Source organism: Gadus macrocephalus, chromosome 6, assembly GCF_031168955.1.
Source record: "Gadus macrocephalus chromosome 6, ASM3116895v1".
Lineage (NCBI taxonomy): Eukaryota > Metazoa > Chordata > Actinopteri > Gadiformes > Gadidae > Gadus > Gadus macrocephalus.
In genome coordinates, this window is record NC_082387.1 from 7,768,189 (window position 1) to 7,796,148 (window position 27,960).

The 27,960-nt window shown below is 45.7% G+C and overlaps 1 protein-coding gene across 1 annotated transcript in view; it reads left to right on the top strand.

The window, feature by feature from the left end:
* LOC132459366 (eukaryotic translation initiation factor 3 subunit H) overlaps nt 1-27,960 on the top strand; it is a 61,116-nt gene that overhangs the window by 21,025 nt on the left and 12,131 nt on the right. The window contains exons 3-5 of the mRNA XM_060053850.1: nt 13,490-13,657; nt 21,899-21,998; nt 24,659-24,808. Of these exons, the coding sequence (XP_059909833.1) occupies nt 13,490-13,657; nt 21,899-21,998; nt 24,659-24,808 (418 nt within the window). The remainder of the gene's footprint in view (nt 1-13,489; nt 13,658-21,898; nt 21,999-24,658; nt 24,809-27,960) is intronic.

A 27,960-nucleotide genomic window follows, 5' to 3' on the forward strand; every position in this document is an offset into this window, starting at 1 on the left:
CGACATTGACACACTGCTTTGTTCATGGCCGCACCACAAATCAAACCAATCTTCCAGGCTGCTTGTGCTCCCACTGCCTTGTGGAGGCATGACTCATAAACCTCTGCCTTCATTAAACACAGTGTCGCATTGGACAAAATATGTGACTAGTCCTGGTGTGACGACAGCCACTCCCACCCCGGTCTCCACAGGTGGCACACAGGGTACTTGAATAGGCCCCGACTCCAGCGTGATGTAATTAGACGGGCCCCGTGCTGACAAGTCATCTTCGCTAAACCCAAGAGATGACCCCCACTTGGGTTCTCTCCTCCCGGAGTCCCTTGGCCCGTTCTTCTCTTGTTGCTCTGTCTCTCTCCGTTTCTGTCACTTTGTCTCGCCGTGACCCTGGGGTCTGGTGGATGACTTGTTGTGGCGGCGGTGACATTTTGAAGAAACTGTTAAGTCTCTGGAATATATGTCCCGCGTCCTCATTGTGGACTGTGTGTGGGCGCGCTGGGTCACGGAGCAATATATGGCCGGGGTTTCAGCTATATCCTTTGGCCCTTCTCCATCACTTAAATGGCCCTGATTTATTAATGGCCCATGACACATCCACGGAATATTGTCCTCCCGAAGAGTTTAGTGGATTGCATTCTCTGCGCCTTCCTCGTTTCACCCTTTCTCTCCCACTCTCCCCCTCCCCCCCCTTCCCCCTTCCTCCCTCCCTGCACCCCAACCCCCCCCACTCTGCACTGGAAGGCCTCATCATTTATGAGCCAGCAGGCGTGCTTTGTGATGTAAAACAGACCAGGTAGAGAAATGGACTCCAAGCCGGTGTCTATCCGATACAGTCAAATCCGTTTCTATAGGTTGTATTATATGCTATTAAACTCATTCTGACAGTGGATTAAAGCGTTAGGAGGGGGGGGGGGAGCAAACGTTTCCGAAAAGAACACGTACATACATTTTTATTTTTTAAATGAGAAACATTTTCTAGGGATATTGCAATAAAATGGTACGCAATAGAAGTGCCACTTCAGTTGAATGGAATCATTGGTGTTGTGGTCCACTCGGAGACATAAGACGAATACAGAGTGTACTGTGTGAAACCATCGTCTACTGGCCAGTGTGGGCTGCCCAGTGAAAGGTTCTGCAGATTCTACCACCCTGCACGAGCCGTCTATCCTTCGGTGGAATGGGAGGTTCAGTGTTGCGAGCCGCTGGCTTTTTTAATTGTCGACCCTAGCAGACATATTCACGTTGGGATAATTGAAGTCAGGAGGATACAAAAATACGACTGCCGTGCTTTTAAATTCACATTCAAGCTGCAGGCGGTGCATGGTCCATGTATGATCTGGTTGCCTCACTACCTCCGTGATGAGGTCTTCCCCAGAGGTGACCCTCAATGGATTACTCTGCCGTGGCCCAAATGTACAATTGGATCGTTTCCTTTTTCTTTCTTTTTTTTTTTTACAACCACTGTTTTTCTGGCTGCTGCTAATTAGAAAATCCCTTGACAGCCCTACCCAGATGGATTTCATACTTCATTTTCTTGTTTCCCATTGGAATGTATATATATTAGGGCTGTAACGATACACAAATTCACGATTCGGTTTGTATCACGATTTTTGACCCACGGTTCGATACATCCCACGATTCTTTTAAATTTAAAAAGCATTTTATTTAAACAACACTTAAATACCAATTATCTTAATGTAACATTTAATAACAAATAATTTGGAACACTGAACAGATTTGAACCGAAAGAATACTATTAAAGTATAGCTAAATTAATAAAGAAATAACCAAAGATTGCAGTTGGAGGATGCTTTTTGCTGGTAGGCATAATAGGGCCCCTTTAACTGTTTGGTTGGTTTATTCAAATATCCTTATTAGCGCTTCTTATTAGGCTATGTAGCTTAAATAATGACATAATCAGGCCGTATAGAATGCAACATGTTTAATAGCCTAACTTTCAATAGATGAGGAAAAACATGAACGTCGCAATAACGAGGCATAGTGTTACGAGTAGCATATGTGTGTGCGGGAGAATGGCAGTGTGCGTATGCGTGTGTGAGTGACGTCAGCGAGTGAGTGGACGAGCGAGGAGAGCGAGCGGTAGCGCGTGTGTCTAGTGAAGAAGCGAACGAGTCCGGTAGAATAAAGTACCCATCCTGTCAATAATCGGTGGCCGCTTCATTCCGACCTATAAGCAGACAAACTGCCAGTCAAATCACACAAAACAATAGACAGGATCACACAGGCAATTTTTTTCGCACTTGGCCCACTCTGGATAAATGTCGTTCATATCGCATATGAGGACTTCGACGGCTGTGGAGAAATGCAATCCTCCGTAGCCACGGAGAGCTGTGATCACAGAGAGGGCATCTCGTCACATATTTACGGCATCGATAGGAGGGGGCGCTGTCAGCAGACTATTATTTAGACAAATTATTAGCAAATTTCAATCGGACAGTTTGACCGAAGAGTTAGTAAGGACATATCGCGCTTCTGCCTTCTCACACCGCGAGACAGGTTCGTGGCTTTGAGTATCGCGATTTTCGGTTTGATACGCGTATCGTTACAGCCCTAATATATATATACTAGTGCTGTAAAGCGATTAAAATATTTAATCGCATTAATGTCATAGTTAACTCACGAATAATCGCAAATCTTTTTTCTATGCTAAATATCCCTTGATTTCATTGTCCCATTAATTGTTCTCATTTTAATGCTCCTATCAACATGGAGAAGTGCAAACTGTTTTTTTATTGATAACGACATTGGAATTGGCATATACTGATCAAAACAGGACGATGCATATATATATATATGCATTGCCATGCGTGGGGTGCTTTACTGTGCAGGTGTGATTATATACCCCCTCATCCCTTTAAAAAGTTGTGTGATAGCAGGCGTGCCCAGCATGCTGAAACAACGTGGCTGGTTACCATCGCTACTTTTCAGTCCAGCGTTCTTCCATTCATCCTTATTGTCCTGTTGACAATTCCTCCAGCAGGGGGGATGTGGGGCACACAGTGTAGGTGGGTGTTTGTGTGCGACTGGATCTGTTTACACACGTGCATGCTGGGCAGGCGGCAAGCCTCCTGCAGGGCTTGCTTAACTAAGAGTAATTGCTCCTAATCCACGTGCCAGGTGGAACACTGAGTGACACAGGGTGTGTGCACACAAAACACGTGTGGGGGTGCAAATAGCTTCACACAAACACTCGCCCCTCACCATCACAGTGGTGAGAATTAGCCCTGGGCCTGACTGCAAACTCGATAAGGCCATTTACTCCCCGACAACACACACATTTATCACTGCTGACACACACACACGCACACTGAGACACTCACGCGCACACTAAGACTCAGACTCACACTCACACTCTCACACACGCACACTAAGACACTCTCGCACACGGAGATGCACTAACACACACACACAGCATTTGACCTTGACCACTAGCCGGGAGAATTGCCGTGTCCCCAATTCCTTTTGGAAAAGGAAAAAAAAAAAAAAAGTGCATTTATGCCGCTGGCCTTCAGGATGTCAAGGGAGATTGGTGTGTGTGTGTGTGTGTGTGTGTGTGCGCTTGTGAAGAGACGGTGCAATTGTGTGTGTGGAGGACATGCTTAATTACTCATCAGCTTCTCATCTCCACTGACATTCACCCGCCACGCTCGCATCTGCCCTGGAGGCCGCTCTTCTGACAGTGATCCTGGCTCGCTCACTGTCGACCGCACACACGACTGAATCAAATGCCCTGCTACAAGACGGTCAGATACGTGTCCACCGTTAGCTCATTTTCTTGCCCCAGTCATTGGCTTTCCTTTTTTTTCTCCCTCCATTTCTCCTCTCCTTCTCTCTGATGTTGTCTTTTCCATTTGCGTGGCATGTATATGGCGTGCATGCTACTCCTATGCCAATGGTGCAAACTCACTCCACACTCTATTTTGCCAATAAGTGTGTGTGGTGTTAATATCTCTAGTTTACAAGTAAACACCTATTCCAAACAACTTGAATAAACGTCTTAACCGACACAGCCTGTGGTGCGGTGGAGCAGCATCACACGATCATCTCCAGCGGTCTTGGACGCACACAGAGCGGCGCCTGGGAGCCGTCCAGCTCTCCTCGCCAGAGTAAATTTGCTGACTCGGCCCTTTCCCATGGTGGATGTGCATTATATTGCGATTTTTCTTGATACCGGTATTTTCGCAGAGGCAGAAAAGTGAGTAAAAACAAGTATTGAGCGCCTGGCATAGGTGGCCAGATGAGCTGCCCCGTCTTAGCTCCGGCTCTAATTGGGTTATTGTGTAGTGCCAGTGGGACAAAAGGAGCCACGCTCCCGGCTGTGACGCTCCCCAGGGGGCTGGCACCGTGTTGATGGTGTCTCGTCTAGCCCTGGATGTGCAGCTGGATGCTGTACGGCAGGAGGGGAAAGGCGCGTGTTCTCGGGCTCTTTCCCTTTCTCCCGCTCGCTAGCTCACTCACTCTTAGACACTACGTCATGCCATCTCCGGAATGACGAAAGTGACAAACGTCTGTTTCACAAAAGGACTGGGCGAACCAGGTGCTTGTTGGATCTTGGCACCATCTGCTTTGGAGACATGGTGGCATATGAAGGTGTTCCTAAACGGATGCATACACTGTCTTTGCTCAGCTGCGGTTGAGGCAACCCATTTGCCTTTGTCCACATTTTGAACATTTTGATGGTTTTCGACAAAGCATGGTAACCTTCTAGTGGAAACGAGAAGGTTAAATTTCAAGTTCACAATTGGATGTAATGGGGACACAAAATGACAGACATAAATTGGTTGCCAGGAGATGAAGGTTTTTGGAGTATTTCACTTTGTTCATGCTTAGATGGACTACACCGATAATTTTCTGAAGTTCTATACGTATTTGAGTTAATACTAACATCGGGATGATTCACGTGCCATGTCTTTAAGGTGTAACGTCCAAGATATTGGCTGAAAACAAATAATGGAAACAAAAAGTAAAAATGCATGATTATCAACCGAATGTGAAGAAATAAGTTGTCGTCATGCCAAAGACGCTCGTTTAGTTTTCATATTTTTTTAAATGAGGCCTCAACTTTGTACGTCAAGAGGCAATTTCCGTCACGGCTGCGTCCAGCCTGCCCTGGATCCAACATCCGACGTAAAGGCAGTGCTGCCTCGGGCGTAGTCTAACCTCTTGTCAGTCAAGTTGAACACGATGCAACTTCAACACACACACACTAATTGAAAAACCCCTGTAGAAACCTCAGTCACGGAAAACACGTTCATATCCAGTTGTTTGCTCCATGGGACGGTTTCAGATTTCTGTGAGTCCATTGCTGGACTCACAGACATTACCATGTTAATCAGGCTTGTCAAGGGCATTATGGCCTTGTTCAATTAATATAAATTAGGGCTGCAACAACGAATCGATAAAATCGATAAAAATCGATGACTAAATGCGTTGGCAACGAATTTGGTCGTCGATTCGTTGTGTCGCGCGATTAATAAGTTACTCATAGGCGCAGCACTGTTTACAGCCAGCCGCCGACAGGTTGGTTCACGGTTCATGCACGCCCACAGCGAGCTGTGTGAGCGACCACAGCTTGTATTTTGGTCATATCTTAAAACTGCACTGTAGGCCTACATAAAAGTGTTGTACCTTCACTGTCTTTGGGTTAAAAAAAACTCCCTCAACTCAGTATCTGTCTAGTCCAACCGAAAACTCGGTCAGCTGCTGCTGCTGCAGACGTTGTGCAGATGGGCTCGGAGTCGGCACCGCGTGCATCAACAGTCATTCAAAGCAGCGGTAGTAATCACACAACCGGACGGTGTAGAAAGTCCCGTCAGTTAAAAATAGTAATGCAGTTTTTAAATCCATGTTAAAATCGGCAGGATATAGAGCTAGTTAGCTTAAAAAAAACAACTAGCCAATGGTCACAAACAGTGTCAAATGTGATGTGTTCAGATCGGCTCAGTAATATGATTGATGCGTTCAAATGCAGCAGTAAAAAAAAATAAAATAAGATTTTGGTGAAAACTTGTTTTCCCAGTAATATAAAATAGATAGTAAAGATAGAATTATGACCTGTTTAATGTCCTATCTTGAACCATCGTCATCTTATCAGCAATTAAAGCAATATTACAAGTTCTATTTCAAGGAGTCTCGAAAATGGTTTCAATAGGTTTGACCGGTTAACCATGGGCATCCCTTATATACATATAAAAGTATATCATACATTGTATGTTGTTTTTTTTGTGTTATCCCAGTTATGTTTTTTTAATCTTTTTATTATTTAATATTACTTTTAATAGTTCCGGGACGTTGGAGCAATAACCTGGTGTTTTTACACTTCAGTCTGCGCTGTGAATTTGAAGTAATGTTCAGTTTTTGAATAAAGATGCGGCAATTACAATTTTTTTTATTTTATTTTTTTATATCCGATTCATCGATTAATCGAAAAAATAATCGACAGATTAATCGATTATTAAAATAATCGTTAGTTGCAGCCCTAATATAAATCATGATATAAATTCGCATACGCTCTTCTGTGTTATTGCAGTGCAGTAAGGGGTTAAGAAAATGTCATCTTGACACTCTGGAGACCAGTTTCCTTGCCAACAGATGAAATATTTTTCATTGTATTATTGGCATGCCCTTAAAAAAATTCAGAATTTCCCACTTTGCTATGGTTGGCGGCCATAAACCTGATTGAACAATTCAGCAATAAATCTTCTGCATCTTTTTCTGACTTTGCTCGTCAGATGTATGTATATGTATAAGAAACGCCCTATGGATGGACTCAAATTCATGCAGTGATGATCCGGACACACCCTCATGAACACAGCTAAGACGCATGTGTAGGGATCCTTCAGATTCTCCACGGGTCAGGTCCGAGCAAGAGGACTTTGAATGCAGCCGTCGGAGGCAATCCCCTCGATTCGTCCAATCGTTGATCTCTCCTTGGCCATCGCCTCTTCGGTGTCCTTAAAAAATGGCGAGATAACCCACACCGCTGTCAACGCTGAGCACCAGTGGCGCGCAATGTGTCGGCATTAGTAATATGAGACCGGCCGGCTGGTCACCATCGCTCACAGGTAATGGCTTCATGGTGGAGCTTTTCCCAGGGAGACAAATAAGCCGGTGTTGACCTTGGAGAAGACCCTATTGGACGAGGCGGTAAACATCCACTGTGGCGTCAGGTTTGGACTCCCCGCGGTCGCTCTTTGAGATGTCATGTTCTGAATCCGGGTAAGCCGGAGTAGGTGACACACGGGATGAAGAGAAAAATGTAAATAGGATGGAGGAGAGGAAAGTATTGCAGGACCAAGCCCCTGCTGTAATGCTTAGTTTGTTTCAGGGGCTTCAGCACCCACCTACGTCCCTAACCCCACTCACCCGACTATATTTACTATATTGTCAGTTGGAGTACGGCTCCCGAATGAGGGAGGCACTTAACATTTTGTTCGATTAACCTTTTCTGCAACAATAACATAACAATGTGTTTGGCTCTTTTTATTTTATTTTGAGCTATCCAAGTTGAACTGTTGTTGAGCTTCTAGTCGAGTTGGCAAACATCTTTGGCTGATGTACCCTCTTCACCGTTTTATTAAATTATGCAGCCGCTAAACTCGGCACTTGACATGGGGAAATGAGCGCGCAATTTGTGTACTTGTGCATCACTGTGGAAGAGGCTGTGAACATCAGAAAGAAAATCTTTGGTTGACTTAAATTCTAAACTTATTCATCGACCAATAAATTGTTCGCTGCCGGTAAAGAGAATTTGATTTGGCCTAAGTGCACTCTACCTGGTGGCCTAAATATAAGGGATGTGTGGAGGAAGTTAACAGGTTTGTGATCCGTTGCTGGTCAGTGCGACTCTGTTACGGCAGAGGTTCGCTGTAAAGCGGGTAGCAGACCCAACGGGTCAGAGCATGCCGAGCCAGAGGGCTCGGCATAGCAGAAGGGACAGCTTGTGTCGGGAGACTCGACTGTAGGTCTTGTTTTGGTGTTGACTAACACGCTGCAATGGATGCTGCTGTGATGCATGCCATGGTGCCAGTTCAAATCCAGCTCGACTCGAGGGCTATCAAACATTGAACACACAAGATGACGGAACATCCTAAAGCAGACATGAGCGATTACTTAATGATTACGGTTTAAAGATGATGATTAGCCAATTGCATGGTTGATTGTATATGATGTGATAAGAAAATATCTGAGAAAAGTTGACATTGTTTTTCATCCCTTTAACAAACTTCTGCCAACATGATTTTTTACATACTATCAAAGGAGAGGAGATGTTCAGTAAGTAAAGCAAGCGGTATCAATTAGGGCCCGACCGATATTGATTTTTGAGTGCCGATGCCGATTATTTTCAGAGAAAAATTACGATTACGATTTAATCGGCCGATTAAAAATAAAAAAATAAAAAAAACATATAAAACGTAGTTTGTGATACCTTAAATATACTTTAAACACTTTTGACGAATATGTGAATTGAATGCAGAACCTTTGAGTGTTTTAGAATACATTTACAGTCAAAAATGAGTGTAATGTAAAATGTAAAATAAATAACTAACTCCCAATGTGCTGCGCTCGTGAGCAGTGACTAACACGTGCGTGCTGAGCAGTATGGTCTCACCGTTAGAGTCTACAGTATAACAAATTAACATGGCCTGGGGCCTAAAGAAAAACAGGCACAACATGCTCAAACAACGCGTCTTGTGTACATTGGTGAGGTGAGCGCGCAGCTGCCTGAGCGAGCGTGCTTTCATGTTGTACGATAAAATCCAATCTCCTCTTTTTTACTCCAGCTAAAGTTGTTAGTTAGCAAGGCGAGTAGGAGCGCAATCTGCAGGATACTAATCGCAATAACATTTATAAAGAAAAAAAAAAAAGAAATCGGTTGTAATCGGCGTCTTTTTGGCCGATGCCGATTATTTTCAAAAAGGCTATAGTCAGCCGATTAAATCGGCAGGCCGATAAATCGGTCGGGCAATAGTATCAATAAGGTTGAAAGTGGTGAACAACATAGATTTTCTCCCATCACTACACCCGGACTGGTTCTGGGAGTCCAACAGGGTAGACTCATTAGATGTCCGGCCATGGGGTTCAAGTTGTTTCATAGGCCAGGCGTCGGGGTCCGCATTAACCAGGGGGGGGGGGGGTGTAAATGAAATTAGGGGCATCTGGTCCAACCTCCAATGATGGTTAAATAAGACCCTTTCTGACTTGTGTGTGTGTGTGTGTGTGTGTGTGGTGCTGGGTAATCTTCTTGCAAAGTGCCCTAGAGAAACGCAGGTCATGTCACCACTTAAGAGCCTCCTGCATACAAGGAATGAGGCCTGTGTCTCCTGACCCGACTATGTCTCTACGCCTGAGAAAGACAACCGTTATCCAAGGCCTTAGTTCGGACAATGGAGGCGGGATTTCATCCTCTTGCCTTTAGCTAAAACCTGGCTCTCAGGTCTTGGCATATAAACACCGTCCCTTCAACGACCCACCCGCCCCCCCCATACAGACTCCCATATTCCTGCACATTCTTAAAACAATACCAAGGAGAGTAGTTCAACATCTCTAATACTTAACCTTACCATTTGCAATATGAGACGTACGCAAATAGTGCGAACCATCACTCCGCAACCCCCTTTATCCCGGTAGGGTACCTGGGCTTCACGCTGCTTTCGGCTGCCTAGTGCATTAAAAGTAGCACGCACACGTTACAACAAACTGTCAGTAGCCGCCCCGCGGGACCATGTTTCTAAGTGCCGTGGCAGGGGGGGCAAGACCATTCCAATCGGTTAAATGGAGTCCCTTTTTTGCTCGTTTTTTAATCTCCCCGATGGGTTCGCAACAAGACACCTTGCTGAAAACGAAATGCATGCTGGAGCTTTTGCAAGCTTCTTGGTCCTTTCCTCCGTTTTGTAGTTAGTCATGTATTAGGACTGTGAAACAATTCAAAGTAAGAGTAAGCTATTTAATCACACGTCAGCCTTGTGATTAATTGTGAGTAAAAAACATTATTTTTGTGGGACTGTGTGGGGGGTTAAATCAAAATGTATTTGAGGTGGTAGGAAAACGAAAGAACAGTGACTTATTATTTAACCGATGAATGCATAAATGAGCACCGTAGTGTGAAAGGCAGGCCCATTTCAAAGAATTGTTTTACAATAAATATATCACCTACTCTGTAACATGGGCTACAAGTCTTTTTTGTAGCCTAGATGGGTATTCAGTCAGCTGCTGACAGAACTCCAACCAGTTCATCGACTGTACTCTTTCCCTTCTGGTGGAATAAAAATGAGGAAATGCAATTTCAAAACAAGGTCAACAGAATGCAACCACAGTCCGGTGGGACCTATGCTTTAGGTGTACTGTGATTGAATTGTGTAAATGTTGACACCCCTCAAGTCTGTCTGTGTGTGTCAAGTAGAGTGCCATGTTGTCAAACTGACCGGAAATCAAATCAAGGAAAGAAAAATAGCAACCTCACTCCTTGACTCGGCTTCTCTCTTAAGACGTATTCCAGCAGCGTTGGAACAAACCCTTGTAATCACCATAGCCTTTGTGCAACACTTATCAGTGTGTCTTTTTATTAGACGTAGGCATGACGCTGGCTCACTGTCGTTGTCTGTGGTCTCCAGGATCCTCTCCTCTCCCTTTTGTCTCTCTTCCGCCTCCTCCCGTCTTCCTGTCTATTCTTTGACTTTCAGGCACTTGACTTTTGAAAATTGCATTTTCACCGTTTATAGCTTGTGTGTTTTGAAACCCTTCCCGTCAGCTCGCCTCTCCTCCTCGGCCACAGTGTAAGCGATGGACATCTGGGCGGGGCGCCAGTGGCTTGTGTCGCGGGATGAAAGGGGTGGCTGGGTGCAGGGGCCAGTGAGTCAGGAGAGCGAGGGGATGTGAGCGACCGAGGGAGGGAGTGAATGACTGCCCGACCCTTTTTCGTTTTGGAGAAGATGAGCTTGAAAGTTTGACGCTTGGCCGTGTCAGAGGGTGCAGTGGCTTGGCTCTATGTGCCGGCTCCAACAACCTCCCCCTCCCCTCCCTGTTCTGAAGAGGACCCTGCTGGCTTTGTCATTCTCCACCGGCACTCTGGGTGTCTGGGAGTGTGCTCGCGGTGGGCCCCTGGGAAGAACCTCGCTCGCACTCTCTCTGAACCCCTCCTCCTATAGTCTCGCTTACACCTCGATGCTTCTGCGTTTCCGCTATAGCACCATTTCCATCCCTGAGATTTTTGTCCTGCTGTTAAGTACACCGCCACAGCCGCGCACACAATACCTTCATAAAACACCTCCAGTGCTACACATCAATTCCGAGAGAAATCCCACTTCTACGACTACTATGAATCTAACACGATGACCTCGTAAATCTCCCCAACTACACTTAATAGTTACTGCACACTTGACACCTACATGAAAAAGCAGCTGCTACTACTACTACTCACGCGTCCCGACTACCAATACGACTACTACTTCAAAACCTACCTGTCTCCCCCTTCCACAAGCACCCGCACTTTGGCTACAACTTTGTTTTCACTTTAGTTTGCGCCGACCACATTCATCACACACAGAGAGGGCCAGATTCCCGTCAAGATGTACACCGGTAGCCTGGGTAGCCCCGCCCATTCTTCCGGCGAATTGAGTTTCCTCTGCACAAGGGAGAAGAGCAAAACATTTCTTTCTGCTTCCGATACGTTTCTGCGGGAGCAAATCACCAAGCTGACTTTTCCCCTTGGCACGCTATTGGCTGGTTTAACACTGACGACAGGGAAACGACGGCAAGCAGCCAACCGCGTACAGTCAGTTGAACTAGGCCCGGTGATCACGCCCCTTGTGCTGAAGAAAATGACGGCAGCTTCCCCAGACCAACGTACAATCTACGATTGAGCTTGGTCTGGTAATAGCCAGGCTAGTACACCGGGGAAGATGTGCAGGATTCCATCGCTGGAGGTCTTGGTTCTCTGTGGATGCAGTCTCTCCTCCTCCCCGCTCTGCCATCTCCACCCCTCCAGCCTATCAAAGCAGACCGGCGCCCTGCTCCCAGCAGGGGGACTGTTGTGATGGTTCTCCCCCACCGAGGTGTGCACACGGCTTGGGTTTCGGCCCAGGGCAAGGGCTGGAGGCTTCAGAGGGCAGGTGGGGAAGGGTTTGTGTCCATCGCACTGAACAAAAACACTGGGCTCTCCTGTTGGTTCCCGTAAAACCCTTTGGAAGGGATCAGAAGTAGATTTTAAGATATTTGAAGATATCTCTTGCCTCCCTCCGACACGTAACCTGTCACCCACGCAGGGGAAGGCAGGAAACGCCGCCTCCTGTGAATAAATATCGCCACTTTTGCCCGTATTACCCATATCACCTTCTCACATCTATCCGTGATATATTTATATCTGCCTGTTCTTTTGTATCTCTCGGCTCTACTTTTTTCAGGTAGCCCCCCCCCCATTTATTGAGTGTTTCATTTTCCCACTTTTTTAAATTCTTCTCTACTGCAAGATGGGGTTGCTGCAGGAGACCTCTCTGGGCTCGCTCTGCTGTCCTGTAACTTCTTACCCTCCTTCCCCCCCTCCCTGACAGAAGGCAAGGCCATTCGGCACAGAGCAGAGGTCTTGGGGTTGTAGTGGGGTGGGTAGGGAAGGCACAGCTGGCCAATCCCACCCTGATTTATAAAAGTCCCCTTGCCAGGCTGTTCTCAGACGCCATCCCTCTCCCCTCCCCATTCTGCCCGCCCGCCCGCTCTTGGCTGTTACTTACCGCCAGCTGAGACAGGGCTGTTTGTATTTCTCCTGGCGGTGCGTAATGAAACAGCTCTGCTCCGTAATGTATCTCAGACGCTCCCCCAATAGCCGATGTCTGTCTTTGTATCCACCCCGGCGCCCACTCTCGCACTCTGTGTGTTAACTGTCGAAAGGGAGCTGAAGCAATGCCGGTTTGGAGGATGTATATTTATAAAAGCCCCGCTGCTGTTGCTGCTGCCGACCCCTCCTAATGTTACAAGATGCAGCCTGTGTGTTTTTTGTTTATTTTTGTTCCCGGCCCGTTTTAGAGTTTCTTTAAGCATACTCCGTTTGCTGAAAGTATATCCCCCCCCGGATTGCTGATGTTTTGCACCTTTTTGTCCTTTCTCCCGGCCTCTGCCAACAATATCGCACCGTACAAATATGAAACCTGATTTTTAGCATTGGTGGTTCTGACGGCTGAATTTACTGGGCAGGTTGTGGCTCAGGAGGTAGCGGATTTGCTGGTAACCGGAAGGTTACCCTCAGCAAGACCCCTAACCCTAAATCATCCGACGTCTTGCATGGCTGACACCACCGTCGATGTGTGAATGTTTGCATGAATGGGTGAATATTAGGCAGAATTGTTACGCGCTTCAAGTGGCCAGTGGTTAGAAAAGCGCTGTATAAAAGTAATCCATTTCCCATATTGCATCATAAAAATGTTACTGGTTGTTCTTGACTGTATTCCTCACCCATCGTCTGTGTTTTTAACCCGTGCAGTCCAGTATCAGATGGAGATGATGCGGTCACTGCGCCACGTCAACATCGACCATCTGCACGTGGGCTGGTACCAGTCCACCTTCTACGGCTCCTTCGTCAGCCGCGCGCTGCTCGACTCCCAGTTCAGCTACCAGCACGCCATCGAGGAGTCTGTGGTGCTCATCTACGGTAAGAGACAAAAAACCACACTAGCTGCACTTTAAAACTAGTTAAAGAACTGTTTTTATTCCACGATAGGATAATCGGCTGCATGCACTTAAACGCACATTTCCTAAACAAACACAAGAAAAACCTTTGGATGTTAAACGCATATTTTCTACACAAACGCAAGAAACTTACTTGGAGGCTCAACACACATTTTCTGCACATTTTAAACACACTTTTTCTACAACACGAGAAAAGCATTTTGATGATGAACGTACAACTTCTACACAAACGCAAGGAACGCATTTTGATGGTCAATGTGCATTTTCTTTACAAACATAAACATATTTTGATCCTAAACGAATCGTCCACAAACACAAAAAGGTCTGAGTTGGCAGCGCTCATTTGGCAGCACGTAGCCCACCACCTTAGCATCGGGAGACCGCATCGCCGTCAGGCTAGTGACGCACGCGGCAGCTGGCCTCGCTCGCCACCCAAGTTCCCAACTTTGAGGCAGTTTGGAGATTCAAAGTGAGGCTCGCCACCCCCCCGCCATTATCACCTTTATTACCTCCACGGATAATGACACTTTACACAGCTACACTCATGACTCGGCATTAAAAAAAAAATCCTTTCTTGGCATTTCGACAGAAGAGAAATGTATCTGACCTTAGGTTACGCCCGGAGGCACGGATGTGGATCAATGGGTCCCCGGAAAGGATGCGTGTCTAAGCAAATAGTCGATTTGCCGTCGCTTGCGTAAATCTTCCCCCCCACCCCCCTGCATAATTTCCAGGAGCACTGCGGCCCATCGCTGTGGGCCACCCCCCACACATTATGTACACCTATCAGGACGCGCCATCGAGCCGTTTGCTAATGACGGCTCCCAACGCAGAGAAGGTCCAAGTTGGAGCTCATTTCCAAGATGGAGAATGATCCGCTCAGTCGTTACAATCACACTAGAGGAACATGGATTTGAGTTACGGCCCCAAACAGAAGTGACCGTCGAGAAACGTTGCTCCAAACTCCCAAATGTTGCAGCTTATGGCTCGGCTTCTGTCAAAATGACTATTAAATTCATTGACACTGCTGTGCTAAAAAAATAAGGATGTGGTGTCTAATACCCAATCACGCCGATAATAAAGTCATATGCACTCAACATAATCCGAGTATCTTTGAGTAGGACGGTCATCAATGAGTCCCGCCATGCCTCAGTTTGTTCCCTTGGGGATTTAGGGTTCAATGTTATGAAAATGTAGGAGGACTTGTGTGTAACTGTGTATAACAAAACAATGGAAAGATGCTGAGACAAACAAAGAGGCTCGTTTAAAGAAGTGTGTGCAGGTTTTACTTCAGGTCTTGTCCTGTGCTTTGACAAGATGGATGGGGCTGCCATGTGCGCCAAGGTTTAGCGCAGTTCAACAACAAAAGACAACATACAGCGACAGCATACAGTGACAGCACAGAACGTATGATGTCCCTGGTGGGAGTGCTCTAATTGATTCCAAGAGACACACTTGGGCTCTAGTTAAGAACAGATTTGAACGTATGGGGGTGCTTCAAATTATCATTCAACTAAAAAGATGCATTGTGCAAACTTTCAATGAAATTGTACCGCAGCACTAGCGCTATTCAAGAGCATTAAAAGGGGGGTGACAGTGCGCAGCGTTAAGACTGAGTTGACATGCAATCTGTTTTATAAAGGAATGCAAGCTCTATCATGATTAGCATCTTGCTATCTCAGCAACACGTATGCAGTACTAGACACAAAGTACAGAATCTGATGGATCGCTTATCTGAAAATGTAAATGACTAAATGATTACTTGAATTTCAAAACCAATGCAACGTGTTATTCGATTTTACAAAGTTGGCCGAATCATCCCAACCTCTGGTTAAATCATGCCTGATGAAAGACCTGGACTTTAAACGTTAATTATTTTGTGAAGTCCAATTTCAGGTCAGTGCTCAGAGACTCACTGACTTGAAAGGGGAGTCCGTCATTAAAGTGAACCCATATGTTTATCTGCTCCCCCCACACCCAGGGAGCCGGCATCCACAAGTATCAAAGAGCTGCGAGAATTGCTTTTAAACTGCACGTCGTTGAACTCCCTGCCAAGTGTCCTGACCCCCCCCCCCCCCCCCCCAAACTCCCCAACGGCTAACCCTCCACTGTAGGACCGCTTGGCCTTATCGTTTCATGTTGCTCCGACCGTTCCCTTCCATGACAGGGCCGGGGCACTTCTCCATCGGCTTAAGAGTTATGGACCCCTGTGATCGGATCTCTCGGAGCCGTAAGACGGCCCTCCAGTCCGTCACTCCGACCGCTCAGTGGACCGGTCCGGCGTTCATCTTTAAAAGAGAGCGCCTGTTAACGCTGATCAATAAGGCAGCCCCTTAATGGATCTCAGGGACTCGCAGGAATTGACATTATCTCAGTTGGAAGACTGAGCGAGAAGGAATTGACATTATCTCCGACTGAAGACTGAGTGGAAAAGGAATAGATTTTTTTTATTTTCTCGCGCTCACTTCGTCATGGGCTCGCCGGTCATTTTACTGGTATGAATCGATCAATCAGGAGGCCCGCCGGCGAGCCAATGGTCTCCTCCTGTTTACATCTAAGGATCAGGAGAGTGGATTGTTAATCTGATGGGTCGGTCAGGGTTGCCATGACAACGGTTATGTTATGAGTGGTTCAACAGTTGAAATGACTCCATTGGAAGCAGTGAGTGCTCACTTGTGGTGACATTAAGAAACCCATTCCCCGCATACAACAAAGATAACTAGGATGCTGCGCAATGCTAAGTACTATTTTTAGAATGTTCAACACACAATAAGTGCGTACCTTACGTGCCAGGACGTACAACATACAATAAGAATGTATATTAAGTGCCAGGACGTACATCATACATTAAGTGCCAGGACTTGCAAATACAACTAGTGCATACATTAAGTGCCAGGATGTACAACATACCATAATTGGGTTAAAGGGGTTTTGGGGGTAAGGGGGGAGGCTATTCAGAGTCTAGGTGAGGTCTGAATAAGAGTTAAATGACCACAATATTGTGGACCTCTGGCAGAAGCCACTGCAGACATGCATATTCCTGTAGTGATCTGCAAAGTGGCCAGGGTCCTTTCATACATGTGAAGCCTACACGCGGCTGCCTGATCCCAGTCTCACTCAATTTGCTGCGTCGGCATGGTAAAACATGATTTGCAAGCATATATAAAGGGCTAACGGAATATTGCAATGACTGCGACAGATGGGTGCTCGTATGCAGAACAGTACCTCAAAGTCAAACAGGAAGCACCGCAGAAGATTTGGAGTTTGGTAGGAGGAAGGGAAGTCTCCTCACCCACATCACTGCAGACACTTCTAACAAGTGATAAGTTAGTAGTTGTAAGTTAAGGTTCAACATTGCGCAATAATTAGAGAAGAGATATTGATCCCAGATGTGAAACATAAGGAATAGGCGGCACTGGCAAAGGAAGTAGAGCGGGTTGACTGCCAATCGGAAGGTTGCTAGTTCGATCCCCGGCTCCTCCATGAGTGTTGAGGTGTCCCGGAGCAAGATGCCTCTCCCTAACTGCTCCCGACGAGCTGGCTGTTGCCTTGCATGGCGGACACTGCAGAGCCAGACTGTTCTTATTATGAAGCTCTGGGAGCAGAAGGTCCTGAGACTGGGTGGCAGTTTTACTTTTGTGCCCAACCATGGCGAAATATTTCATTGCAGCCTCTAAGTACATCCCAGCCTGCTCACTATTCAAATGACTTCTATTCAAACCGCGGATGGGAAAGGGGTTTGCGGGACAGACATCGGCTCAAAGACCCTTATTTTGATGAAGTCTTTGCTTGTTTCTTTTTTATATTCCAAACAAATGCAACAATGCTTTTCTTCAGCTTTCAATTTTGTCTTTTAATAAAGAAATGCACTTCTTTAACGCAGAGCCCGGTACGGGTTGACTACATACAGGTTCTGTTACGCATACTAAACCAAAATGGGTTCTAACATAATGTTCATTTTACGGAGACGAAATAGCTGCTTACGAAAGTTAAATAGTCCTATATTTGGTTCTTGCTCACACAGAAGACGTAAGCAGTATGTAAACAGTATGCGTCAAACATAACAATATTAGGCAAGATTCATAGCCCCGTGGACCCCTAGTCGCACTGTAACCTTTCGAAGAACCCTCGTACTTTGGGGGCTTTAGAAAAGCGTCTATCCATAGTCACGGTGGGTAGTCCTTATGTTGACAAGATTTGATTGAAAAAATATGAACCAAGGCATAGCCAGTTCAATCAAATATAACATGGTTGCCTGTTCATGTTTTTGTTAAATTACAAAAGAAAATAATGAAATGTCTCTAACTGGCTGTGAATAGACTTTGTAAGAACATCGAGTCAGAATTAACCCGACACGTGACCAATCAACGGCGGATGATAAAAAAGCGAATCCTGTTGCGTAATCATTTAGCTAATGTCAACAACACTTTCAATAGTCATAAGAGCGTCTCAACAGCACCCAAAGGAGTGACGAGATTGACCCAAACCATGCTACACACTCGATGCACACAAACTTTGTCGAACACCAGAGGGAATTTCCAAAATGTCAACCACAAGGGATGATTCCTCTCGTTGTAATGAGATGTCCTTGTGGAGCTAGTGCCAATACTTGGTAAAACACATCTCCTGGAAGCATTCTCATTCTCCGAGAGCCAATTTTTCCAGTAGCCTACCATGTAGGCCAGGGGTCAGCAAACTTTTCCAGTTTGACATTTTCTCGCTAATGAGTGCGTCTTAAGCAACAATATATTAAATATGAAGTTGAATTATGACACAGCGACCAAAGCAATTCCAGAAAACCTGGAATTTGGTTGTTATACTTGCAACATGGGCTTAGAAATTATAATGACATATGTCCCATCTTAAAACACCATTTTCAGAAACTCATTCAAAAACATATTTGCACTGAGATTGTTGGAACAATCCACATCAATATCTTTAAGACATGTACAGCTTTGCAAAACCATGTGAAGGCGATGCATAAAGGCCACTTGCAGCAATATTTTAAATATTTTCTTCTCTATTACTCACAACATAGGTTTAAAACTATTAATTGATCCCATTTCAGAACACTGGTTTCTGGAACTAATTTAAACATATTTGCACTGGGAGGAAATGCCCAAAACAGAATAAAGGGCAAAAAAAAATTGGTAGTAATGATTATGCTGCTGCATTTTGCTGTGATTTTTTTTTTTATAATAATACAATTAAAAAATAAGTTCAATTTTATTTGTATAGCCCTTAATCACCATTACAGTCTCAAAGGGCTTAACAGGCCAAATATTTGTGACACCCCCCTTTACCCATGCCCCCACACGGGCAAGAAAAAAAATCCCTTGAATCAGCAAGGAAGAAATCTTGAGAAGAAACGCAGTGTAGGGGATCCCTTCTTGCAGGGATGGTCAGGAGTGCAATGGGTGCCACAATTGACATACAGGTAAATACATGCACATCATATTAAAATGGTGATGGGGTTCTGGCCGGTTATCCATGGGGAGAGTCCAAGTTGATTTTTTTCATTTCTTTTTCAAGTGTGGCAATGTTTATGCTGCCCCGTGCCAGTGGTGGTACGCGTGCCTAGGGATGCCGAGCCCTGGTGTAGGCTTTATGCTAACAATCCCCCCCCCCACTGTGCAAACAATTTAAGTTCCATCGACTCGCCACGCACCCTCTGAGCCAGCCAGGCTTGGTGTAATTAGTTTAGCCTTACTTGAAAAGCAGTCCTCAGTGGCAGCCTTTCTAAACTAGCTTCCGTCTAATAAACCTAAGCAATTATTGGCGTATTAATGGGAAAGGAGGATTTTCCCTCGATCTCGTAAGATTTACAGTGATCCATGCACAGGGTTTCAAACTACCCCTAATGGTTGATATACCGCCTTGCTCACTGTTTCTTTGAAGGCTTGATGAGGCTTATCATGTCACCCAGGCACATCCATTTTATCTGCAGGTGTTCCATCAAGGAAAAAGTCCTTTACTAAATTTTCCCTTTGTGTCCTGCCATCGTCCTGGCTAAGGAGGTTTGATACCTTTGTCGTCAACACTCCCAGGAAGACAATTGGGACTCTGCGGCGGGAAGTTTTGATTGGCGGAGCGGTGCCAGTGCGCATCTAATGCGTGGGCGGGCCAACGTATCGGAGGGATGGAGGGCAGTGATTCAATGCTAGTGGGGCTGCACTCGGACTGTTCTGAGACCTGTGCCTAATGAGAACGTCAGTGTTCTGGAGCCGGCCGTGTTAATTAAAACAACTGAATTTATTTCAGTTAATTTTAGATGGGCTAGAGTATTATGCCGCTTTTCCACTGCATGGTACCAGCTCGACACGACTCGACACGACTCGACTCAGCTCGCATTTTTTGCGTTTCCACCGCGGTACCATGGTATCTGGTACCTGAAGTGGCTGCTTTTTCTAGTACCTACTCGCTCTAGGTTCCAAGCGAGCTGAGCCGATGCTAAAAGGTGACGTCGGCAGACGGCCGGCGACTGATTGGCCAGAGAGTGTGACGAAGTCACGAGAGCGACATGGCAACCATGCTGGTAACATCCATAGCAGCGCCGCAGCCAACATGTTCCACTTCTCCAACTTCTTCAACATGCCAGCTAATAATAGTAATGCGATCGATGTCCTCCATTGTTGTTATGTGGGTTCTGTCCATGTGTGGGTTGCGTATGTGTTGTTTGCGTCGCGTACACAAATACGTCACGGCCCTTTCGCGCAGCCGACCCCGCCCACGTCCAGGAGGTACTATTTGCGGTGGAAAAGCACCCGTGCTGCTACCGTGTCGAGTCGTGTCGTGTCGAGTCGTGTCGAGTCGAGCTACATGTGCGGTGGAAAAGCGGCATTAGGCTGGTATTTTTAGTGTACCTGAATTCTTTTTTTGATCCATTGTAATTGTAGATATGTTCACCTCCATCGCTCAGACACGGGGACAGAGACGGACCATACATCCAATTGCAGTGAACAATTTTTTTTTATCTATCTACATAATAGAGAACTTTTTGATGGAGCTTTGGTAATTAATTTCAGTTGGCGCACGAGTGAGAATTGGACTGGTGGCAGTTGTTCCATTATGATAGCTGTCGTTGTTATTGACCGTCTCCTATCCTTTTTCTCCCGGGTTCCAAGGAGGAATCATAATTCATTCCAAGAAGTTCATCCATCCAGTCTGGATGTAGGCCCTCGGTTTCTTCATTGTTCTGATTGCGGTCTGCGAGCTCTGAGACCAGACATACAATCAGAGTCCAAAACATGATGAATTGGAACCGAATGCTGTTAAACCAACGCTGTAAGAACAGAAAAATAATCGATGCTACTTCTTTTTGGGTTTCGGAACTTAAAGTGCAAGTGAACCCTGTTTCGGCTCTGAGTCAAACATTGATTTGTGCCGACGGTTCTTAGGCGGAACATGTTGTCCCATTTGTAAGACCGACGGTGACTTTGGGATACTTGATTGTTTTAAGGCGGTGCCGTCGTTGTGTATTAGCGTTATCAATTATGGCGAGTGAAGTTGTACGTAGCAAACACAGCGGTGCACAAGTGTTAACGTCCACCACACTCCACTGTGGCGTTGGCGTACATCGTGAGGTGGACGCAAAACTATTTATATAGTGCCTTTAGTGCAAAAACAATACATGCAATACATGGTTCTTAACATAGAATAAAAATGATTTTGGGTACCCTATCCTTTAAATCCATCTTAAAGAGATGGTTGATTTGAAATGCATGATTTATGCAAGGGACTGGTTCATAGTTCTTAAACAATACACTATAAAGTATTGTATACAATAAAGCAGCTCAGCGTGAAACCACAAGCCATCTCCTATATTATATCCAGATGCATCACACCGGTCTACCGTTATTCACAACGACAAGAAAATAAAAGCCTGGCTGGCCACCAACATACCAAACGCATGTCTCCATCACTAGATAAGGCCACATTGCTGGATAAGCTCAGAGGTTTCCACAGAAACATAGACCTAGTGCACATGATCTAGTGAGTGTGTGTGTGACTCGTGTATCCTGGAGCAAGGTTACGGTTTGAATGTAAATGTAGTCTCACACATCCCCAGCTACCGTCATCATCGAATCATATCGAATGCATGTTGGTAGCTAAGCTGAGTTTGTGTGTCTGTGTGTGTGTCTAGTGACATTCCTTAACCTTTGATTTAAATGCCTCTTCCTCCCTCTCTCTCTCCGTTTCCTAGACCCTATTAAAACGGCGCAGGGCTCACTCTCCCTCAAGGCCTACAGGTTGACTCCAGAACTCATGGAAATCTGCAAGGAGAAAGACTTCACACCCGAAGCGTAAGAGACACACACACACACACTCACGCACACAGGATATTCATGAACACACAACCCCACAGCCTGTGCACGTTCAAATGGCTCCTGCTTATTCAAAAGGATGCAAATGTATTTTGTATCTGCAGGGGTGGCAGTTGCAGATAGACGCAGAGGATGATTTATCAGCATGTCCTTGCCTCTCGCACAAATGTACCATGTTTACGTTCTACATGACCCCAGGTTTATTGTAATTGCTTTTAAATTACAGCTGAAAATGAACGTAATGAGGGAGGAAGGGGGGGGGGGTTGTAGGTTGCTCCGAGTAATCCAAGAGCACAAATTAGCACAAACAACTGGGCCATTAACACACGCTTGCACACTCACTCGCACAATCACTCTTTTCTTTACTCACTCCTTTCTTCACTCACACTCCTTCCTTCACTTAGTCCTTCCTTCCTTCACTAACTCCTTCACTCCTACTGTTGCGAGCCTCTGGCCCCTACTGTATCAAATTGCCATAAATTGAGAACTCCAGACGTGTAATTTGCAGGTGAAGGAACCGCTTACAAGTTTCCATTCTATCCTTTTCAATTTCCTCCCCCCCCCCCCCCCTCTCTCTCTGCTCACACACAGACACACACATATATTTTGGCCGGCCGGTATGTTTTGGCCAGGAGGCAGGATGCTACTCGTTTCAGTTGCTTTCCATCAGTCCCCATGACATGTACCGCTGGAGTCTGCGGCCGTCCGCGTGAAAATCACATGATGGAGAACGGGCGGCCACCACTGCTGGCCGCAGAACGCCAGCCAGCCAATCCTTAACCACCCTTCGTCCCCCCTTCTTTGACCGCCAGACGAGCAAATCTGAATATTGATGTTGATCTGTTTGTGGCGGTCAGGGATTTAATAAACTGAGATCTGTAAAAGCCCAGGCGGGTGAGATTGGTGAAGTACTCCAGGTAACAATGAAAGGGGCCGGAGGGCGGCTTTCATGCGGCTTCTCGTGAATGCACCTCCGCTTTCCTTTTTCCTCCCTCCCTCCCTTCCTCTTTCATAATAAAAAGCGCGAAATAATGAGCGTTGAATGGACGCATTCCTTTGAAGCGCGCTCTCGCCCACCGCCGCCGCCGCACTCCTGCCATTGGCAGCCAACGACGTCCGTCGCGGTACACGATCTGAGGCATCAAATTAGGCCGGGCCTGTGGAGTCGACCGTGGCGCTGCCCCCGCGGGGGACGCGACCCGGAACAGAGCGCCACGCTAAGTGTGCCGCCGCCGCCGCCTATTATGCGTATGAGTGATGCGCTCCGCCCCCCGTTCTGGGCAGGCCTCCTTGTTTACCCCGGCTAAACCCTTTGTGTGACGCTCAAGAGCCGCTATATCCGCAGCGTGTCGTGGGCGGGAGTTTTGTCGGCATGCATGACCGGCATTGTGGTTTTCTTTTTATTGTATGGATTTCTCCGTACAGTACTTGACGTTAGACACTGACTCACTGCTGCTGGTCATGGGCTGAAGACTCCCCCTCCCCCCCCGCCCCCTGCTCACTGTGACTACAATCCCGCCACCCCCGTTTCCGTTCCTGTAAATGCGGCCATCAGCTTAATGGACTGTCGGTTTGCGAGTACGGATCGGCGTGCGCCATGACGACACTAGAAGTGGTACCAATCTATCTGTTTCTGCAAAGCGCCTCCTTAAACCCATCATATAAACTTCTTCCTTTCAGACAATGTACATTAATGCAATGAATCTATCGATCTCGTACAGAGCGATAACGGCAGCAAAGGGCTTAAACAAGCGCTGGCTGGAAGCGTGTGTACTCAGTGTGCACAGATGGCAAAACAAAATGGCAGAAAATACACACAAACGAGCCAGTCCATCAATGGTATTGAATTCATGCGCGACGTTGAACAAACTTTAAATTCCGCTATTAGTTGGTTAAGAGGCCAGTGCCAAAGCCCTGTGTCACATCTCTCCGGAGCTTTCTTCGTCAGCGCTTTACAACACGCGTCTAAATAACTGGCTCTTTGAAAAGGATTTATCCCTGTTTACCTACAAATCCACATTTAATAAATGTTGAACAAATAGAAACCTCATTTCAATTCATTGTAATCTCAATAATTCTTACTCTGCTTGAATATTGTTGACTTGCGCCACCCCTGAGACAAGACATAGATAAATCCTTTATATTTCTCCATCTGACCAAAACTCACCATGTCCTATTGGGAAAAAAAAAATTGGTAGAACTTTAAAAGTATCATGAAGAACGGACCCCCTCAGCTAAAACCCCTTAGGCCAGCTCCTGCTGCGACTGCATCTCAAAACCTCCTCTTCAAAACAAAAGTGAAGGGGAGTATAGAAATATATTTGCAACCAGAGACCGCAGCAGCTCCGGGAGAAGTGGATTGGGTTTCTGGGAAACACTATCATTTCTCCAGAACTCATCATAGTGATTTTAATCTGACGCCTGGGGTATGACAAAGACCAGTCTCAGCTGTCGCTCTGACCAACCTCCAGTGGATCCAAATGGAAACGTTGAATTGTCTGCATCCCTTAATCATATCCATCTCAATCCCCAGAGACTTAAACCCAACGTGGTATACCGTCTCTCTCCTGTGGCGCCATCACTCCTCCCTCATCTAATCCGTCTCTCCTTCTCCTCCTCCTTCCTCTTCCTTCCCCCAGCCTGAAGAAGGCCAACATCGGATTCGAGCACATGTTCGAGGAGGTGCCCATCGTGATCAAGAACTCCCACCTCATCAGCGTGCTGATGTGGGAGCTGGAGGACAAGTCGACGGTGGCGGACAAACACGAGCTGCTCAACCTCTCCAGCAGGTCAGACCCAACACCATCGTGATGTCAGAAGCCTCCCACTACATAGTGTGAGCTCTTGCCTGTGTATGCATGTGTATCGTAATATGATTATACTTTCACCTCTATCTAAACGAAAAAAGTTTTTATCAAAGTCTATAAATAATAATTGGGGAATCATGGTTTAGGTCATTCTTTCATATAATTAAACAATTAATAATGTTTTTTATTTTACGATAAATTGCTCAAATAGTGCATTTCTACAATAGGCTTTGGTAGGCATTGCTGAATAACGGGGTCAGCTTTTCTATTCTCTTATTGGAAAATTGGCGCATAAATCCCAACAGTTATACAACAGTTACTTTTAGAGAAGGTGGAAAATCGCCTCAAACACATTAAGACCACGTTTGCAACAATGTATTGCAAATGGTTTTATTTGTCTTCTGAAAGCGGCTTGAGTGTCCACACGGGTACAGTTTACCTCACCAGGGTTCGTATAACTCAGTATTGTGATGCCAGTACAGTAAACGACACCAATCTGGCATCCTAGGAGGTTTATTTAAAACACGTTGCCTGAAACCTTGTATCTTTCGCTCTTAAACGCAGGAATAACAACCACCAAAAATGCTCATTACCACTGGTGAATCTAGCCGGGAGAATCAATGCAATATCCAGGCGGAGAAAACACTGTCAAAAGATCATGCCTACCAAAATAACACTTGCAAAATACAAAACATTGCACTCCATCATTGTATAAAATATTCCAGAAGTTGAAGATGCAGGCATTGGGTGTTCAAACAATACTTTAAATTGTCACACTGACTGTCAATCACAAATATGCAAACGGATAATCGAACAGAAGGGGAAGATGGATGTACATGTTATCGAAATAACATCGACAACAGCATCGTGGTTCCCCCCCTCCCCCTTTAGCCTCTTATCGCGAGTCCCTGGGGGAACACATCAGCAATAATTGAAATCCATAAACCGCAAGATAGGGGCAACAGCTGTGAAGACGCCAGTTGCAAAGTTTCCACGGGAACAGGTGTGAAGAAATTAGCCGCCGCCACCCGAGGTGCCAAAACGCACGTTGCTAATGTGCGAAAGACGACCGCTGTGAGCGACACTCTATCGCGCGGAGCTGTAGAGCCACGTGTTGAGTGTATTCTCTCTCCGACGCCAAGTCAGCCAACCCAGCAGGCCTGCCGTTCTTCTTCCAGACGCTTTTGTCCAACGAGATCTTGCCCGGCACCTGCCAAACGAAGGAAGGACCCGGTGAATTGTCACAAACCCACCGAGCTCTCAAACCCAGCCAGCGTCCGCTGTGCCCCTGCGCTACGTGACCCTCCGTCGTCCAGATGAAGCACTCGCCGCCTTGTTCTTGATGTTTTTTGGGATGCAGCCCAAATGGAGGCCCGTGCGCTCCCTGTAGATTTCCCTGCTTGACTGCCAGATGTCTGCGCAAGATGAAATTGTTTCCCCCAAAAGTTGTCAGATTGCATAGCTGCCGCCCCGGTCTCGTATTGGACGCCCCCGTCTTCCTCTCCTCCTCCTCGTCTCTGGGAGAAGGCAGCAAATGGGTTTTATTTAATGTTTTTCCCTTTGTCTCATTTTCCAATCTTGGGCGTCGTTTGTCAACGTCACTCATCTCTCAGGCGGAGGAAATGCAGTTCCACTCCACAACGCCGGCTTGTTCTGACGATAGATGATGATGTTGATCAGGGTGATGGATTGCATGAATGGAAATTCATTTATTCAAGCCTTTTCCGTGTGTGTGTTGGGTTGTGCGTTAAACGCTTAACCCATTTAGGCCTAAAGCGCCTGGAAAAAATGCCTGTAAAACCTATAGGCGATTTCAGAAAAGCCCCCAAAACCTGAAGTTTTTCTAGAAATTCAGCAATTGTGTCAACGCCTACTAAATTACTGATTTCTCAGCCCCTGTAACAGATAGGAACACAATTCAAAAAGTATTTGAGAGCTGACACCTGTGGCTTTCATGGGAAATTTGAGTTTTTATTTACAAATATTTACAATATTTACATACAGGTAGAAAAGGAAATAAAAAAGTAAAAAAATATGTAAAAGTGCAGGAACAGCACAAAACTGTAAAAAAAATAAAGTATAATAAAGTGAAATAAGTATATAAGAAAGTAATAAAGTATATAATAACAAACATGGGAAGGGGAACAGACTGGGACTAAAACTGTAAACAGTCTGCGTTTTAAATTACATGCACTTGTATGTGATGACTACTGAATAAAAGTATTATGCATAATACAAATACAATTGCATTCCATCCTAAGAAGTAGCGTAATTAAAAGATACAGGCTATAATTTGGGAATGTATAGTAGCCTTGGCCTTATTGTTCTGGAGATCGCAGTTAGGTGTGAAATCCAAAGAAGCTCTATTCTTTGGAAGAGCCTTGAACATCCTGCATACGGGCCCGTCGTTGCCTTGTTACGCCACTGGTGGTGACATTCCAGAGAAGCTTATCTGGTTTTACGGGTGCTTTACGCATCTCCGGGACAGTAATACATCTCTTACATATAAACTGTCGTCATTTCTTATTACAGCATCATCACAATCAATAAGTATTACTATTGATAAGTATAAGTGACATTCCAGAGAAGCTTATCTGGTTTTACGCACCCGGGTGCTTTACGCATCTCCGGGACAGTAATACATCTCTTACATATAAACTGTAGTAATTACTTATTACAGCATCATCCCAATCAATAAGTATTACTATTGTCCTTGCCTCCAGATGGCCGCAAATCTGTCCCGGGACATATTTCTGGCGAATTGCGTCCGAAAGAGATTCTTACTCTGTCGCCAGTAATCTCTTCGCACCGGCAACACAAGCAGCCCCATTCCCATAGCCCCATTCCATACTTCTTCTTCCTCGTCGTCATTCACGAACATGTGCCTTAACCATAATTCCCGGTCAATCGGTTCGTATTCGTCATCAAAGGACTCGGCCTCATCAACATCTTCGAAGCCGAGAAACTCGAAATCGCTACCGTCAGAAAAGTCTTCAGTCTCAAATTCCGCCATACTTGCTTGAAGAAATTTCTGAACTAAACTCACGAGGAACAAGTTGACACCTATATGTGTCTATTCTGATGCATTTCATTGACCCAGAGGCCGACACTTTGGGCAAAAACCCCCCTTTTAC